This window comes from Gadus morhua, chromosome 8 (assembly GCF_902167405.1).
Source record: "Gadus morhua chromosome 8, gadMor3.0, whole genome shotgun sequence".
Classification (NCBI taxonomy): Eukaryota; Metazoa; Chordata; class Actinopteri; order Gadiformes; family Gadidae; genus Gadus; species Gadus morhua.
The window spans coordinates 5,676,052-5,680,265 of record NC_044055.1 but is presented as its reverse complement, the minus strand read 5'-3'; the positions used below and the strand labels follow the sequence as shown (position 1 = coordinate 5,680,265).

The 4,214-nt window shown below is 55.3% G+C and overlaps 1 protein-coding gene across 1 annotated transcript in view; it reads right to left on the bottom strand.

Annotated features, from left to right (window-relative positions):
* The window catches only part of LOC115548258 (arf-GAP with GTPase, ANK repeat and PH domain-containing protein 3), a gene marked incomplete in the record, with an annotated part of 58,665 nt that extends 55,058 nt beyond the window's left edge, over positions 1-3,607 (bottom strand). Inside the window, 1 exon segment of the mRNA XM_030362740.1 lies at positions 1-3,607. This exon segment is cut by the window's left edge and continues 492 nt beyond it. Coding sequence (XP_030218600.1) covers positions 1-1,315 — 1,315 coding nt within the window.
* Between the last annotated feature and the right edge of the window lie 607 nt (positions 3,608-4,214).

Sequence of the window (4,214 nt, the reverse complement as noted above, 5' to 3'; positions counted from 1 at the left end):
GGGGGCGTCCGCTCCTCCGGATCCGCAGGCTGAGGCTCCGCCGCAGTGAACCCAGCGTCTTCTTCGGCGGCGCCTCCATTTTGTCAGACCTGTGTGGCGGGTTCGACTCCCTGTCGTCCTGCTGCTTGTCCCTGTTGTCCTGAGGCTCAGGCGGCGGCGGCGGCGGCACCGGTGGTGCCTTGCCAAATAGCCTCCAGCGGAAGTGGAAGAACCCTCCCGCGTCTGCGTCCGCGCCTTCGCCGCGGCGGCCCGGCTCGTCCTCGCAGCTCTTCTTCTTCAGCTCCAGCACCGTCATGCTGACGGGCCGGGGCCTCCGGGTCCGTCCTCGGGGGGCCCCAGGGGGCCCGGGCTCGGCGGCCTTGTCCGGGGGCCGGTAACAGGGCAGGAGAGGCTTCAGGCCGTCCACGGCCCTCAGCTCGGCCCTCCTGCTCCGGGGCGGGCCGGCGTCGTCCGCGACAACGCCCCCACCTCCTCCTCCCGGCGGCGAGGGTCCGGCCTCCAGCGAGGGCGGCGTCGCCACTCCCGTCGGCGTGCAGACGCTCCGGGGCCGGCGCGGGGGGTCGTCCTCGGCCGACTGGGAGCCCCGCTTGGGTCTGAAGAACTCCCCGTACATGCTCAGCGATCTCCTCCCCGCCGGCAGGGCCTGGTCCGGGCGGGGCCGCCGCAGCACGGCGCGCGGCAGGGAGCTGTGTCCCGACAACACGCCGGCGTCGCCGCCCGCCGTACGCTCCTCCTCCCCGCGGGCCGACGCGGTGCTCGACGCTGGGCCGCGGCCCGCGCGCCTCCCCCCGGGCGATCCCTGGGTCTCCGGCTCGAGTGCGGCGTCTTCGGCGTCCGCGCGCGAGAACGAGGAGTCGGTGGGGTTCTCGGAGGGCTGGCGGCAAAACCGGTCCGTCCTCATTCTTCCCCCCTCTTCCTCCACCTTCTTCTTCTCCTGCTGCTCCTCCTCCTCCTCCTCCTCGTCTTCCTCCATGACGACTTCCTCCCTCTGCCTCCTGGCGGCTCTGGCTGCGCGTCCCAGGGAGGGCCACCTGCCCGCGTCGGGCCCTGCCCTCCCCAGCCCGGGGCCATCGTCCCCTGGCATGGCTCCAGCGCGTGTCTCTCCCCGGAGACGCTGGCAGTCATCCACGAGGGTGCGGGTGACCCGGCCCATGACGAGCCCTGACACTAGCTCATCTCCCAGAGCTGAGAGTTGGCGGTACACGGGGGTTTGTTCCTGCTGCTGCTGCTGCTGTTGTTGTTGTTGCTGCTGTTGTTGGCCAAAAGATTGTCCCCTGCTGATAGCGTCCACTGTCTGGCTGCTGAACAGCAGCATTGCACTTCATTCATTCATTCATTCATTCATTCACTCACTCCCTGGTTTGTGTACTCAGTCAGACGTGAGGAGCGCAGATCAACACAAAGAACGATTCCTCAAGTCTCCAGGTTTGGTTTTTCCTTCCCTATCGGGTAGTTTTGAAACTGATTCCTTTTCTTTTCCGGGCGGAATTCCAACACAACGCATAATCCTTCACCTTTGACATGAAAAAAAAAAGAGAGACTTCAAACGAGTTGCAAGCAAAGCCTTGGCACCTGCGAGCCTTGAGTTCATTACACTGCAGACCCACGCAGACTAGTGGGTTCCTCACCATCCAACATGCTCCGCTACTTTCCCCACACATGCAGGGGAAAACGGAAAAAAATAAAAGAGTTTGTGCAGGGCTGGCCTCACCGCAGACAAAGCCATTCCCTCTACTAGCTATTTATGGGTTGCAACATCCAAAACACAGATTCCTGCTTCTCCTTCTTCCTCTCCCTTTTCTTCTGGGGCTGAAGTTGAGCTGTGAACACTCCGAGTTCCACTGCAGTGCAGACAAACCCCCTTCACTCTGCGCTCTCTCTGCGTTGCACGCCGCAGAAGTGCCTGTGAACTTTCAGCCGCCTTCCAAAACTCTGGGACGGATGGAAAACAAGAAACGGATCCCAGGGGGGAATTAGGACACGCCCAGTGTGGAGTCTCCAGAGCAACCAGACCAGTACAGCAGCAGGCAGCCCCCTACGGGCAAGTACACACACAGCGCTGGAGCGCAGGGGATTAGGCGGACGGGTGAGTTGATCAACTGCTGATGCTGCTGCTGCTGCTGCTGCTCCGGCAGACAAAGCACAGGATCCTGAACAAACAGGCAGGAGAACCGGAGTGGATTCCTACCCCCCTTCCACCAGTGGAGGAGACCCCCGCTTTCTGCTGCTAGCCTTGTGGAGGGTGGGGTTGGTGTAGATAGATCAACAGCAGAAGAAAGGGGAAAAACCCCAAATGGTTCCACCAGGCCCTTGCCGTTTGGAGGAGAGGACCTGGGGTCTGTGGCACTGAGATGGTTGGGTTTGGAAAGGACTTCAAATAAAATCGTGGCCCTCAAAAAGCAACGCAGACCACTTTGGTGGCACAGAGGCAGGTTTTAGTAGCTTGGGATAGAGGATAAAAGGACAGAAAGGATTTCCTTTAACCAGATTTAATGTATTAAAACGATAAAGGCTGAAATGTTGAGGTCACAGCTCTCATCGTCGAGGAGGATGCAAGAGTTTTTGTGTTGCAGACAGGATGTGTTGTGTGTAGGCCAAAAAAATTGTTGGTTTTATTTATAGTGTTAAACTATTCATACTACAGTAACTCATTTCAAACCGTATATATATATATATATGACGAATAATCTCTTTCCAAGCATATATATTGTTTTGGAGGGAAGTAATGATGGAAGAAACTCTCCCGGCACACTGAAAACCGATTTCAAGAAAGAAAGGTCAGTTGTAAAATAAGAAAATATGCCGTGTCTGTGCATCTGCATCTCACCTTTAAATGTACTGTCAGGCTATTGGATATTCCTGTTTAAAGGTTAATGATTGTAGCTGCAGTCAATGCCAGGGTACCTGCAGCAGACCACGACCGAATCATGGTTCAAAGTGGACGTCGTTCAACAATGTCTGCAATGCAAGTCACTGCTGCTCAGACTAACAGAGACGCCCCCTTGTGGTGAAAACTGAATATGACGCAAATGCATAACGTCTTCAAGAGGGAAAGGATAAAACGTGAGATATGCATTTCTCCTCAAGATATAGTGAACCAGAAACACAATGAATGTCACCATGATGTGCATGTAACAAAAAAATAGGCTTGTAGGGAGAATTCCTTGTGACCCACAAGTCACATGTCAGGGAGAGTTTGGCGTTCTGGCGCAGAGCGCTACCGTTCGATGTGAGTGCACATATTTGGCATAACCTGAGATCTTTGCATTCCTGGTATTCCGTTGTGGCCGTTATCGGGATATCACTGGTGTGTAAATAAGATAAAAGTCCTTCAAGGCGTCTAAGGCAACAGTCTGACGCAATGTCGTCAAACAGGTTCTGTCAGATTCAGATCCGCAAATGAAATCAGGAGAAAATCTCAGTAGTATACGCATGTCAGGCGCCAGCGATTCAAGTTCTTCACAAGGACAGGTGGAAATACCAGAACCGACACTGGTACGATGCATGGTACAAAGTATTATTCTATTACGAGTTATATACCTAGTGACATAAAGGGTTAAGTTACCAATCTACAATCTTAATTTACGATGCTGGAGCGTGTCTCTCTAACACACACACACACACACACACACACTGACGCACACACACACACACACACACACACACACTCACACACTGTACACAGCACAACGTTGCATTTACCTGCATCTATGTAGTAGGGGTTTTGAATGAGGTGCGGGTCGTCTAGCAAACGGCGCCTCTCTTCCCACAGTGGGCTGCTGCGCTTCGACCGCCTTCCGAAGCACGTCAACATAGTCCCCTAAGGTTCCCCTGTGACCAGCCTCAGAAAGATCAGAACAACTGTCCGGATTCATAGCCCAACGCCTCGGTCACCGAGTGCGTGGGTGTGCCGGCGGAAACGGTTCACTTTGTTTTCCGATCAAGCCCTCAGGCTTTCAATAAGGAAAGCTTCCCTCAGTGTCAGTCAACAGCATGGAAGTCTTCCAGTATTCCTGTCGTCAAGGTCCCAGGGGCTTGCTGGTTCGATTCCCTGCCTGCCACTCAAACGGGGGGAAACGGTAGAGACAGGGCGAGACGCTTTGGTTGTCGCCGAACAGCAAGGAGACGGAAGCAGCCAGAGATGTAGTATCGAGTGCTTTCATTGACTGGTCCGAGGCCAGCCGCGCACCTGCCAATCCATTATGAGAGCAGGC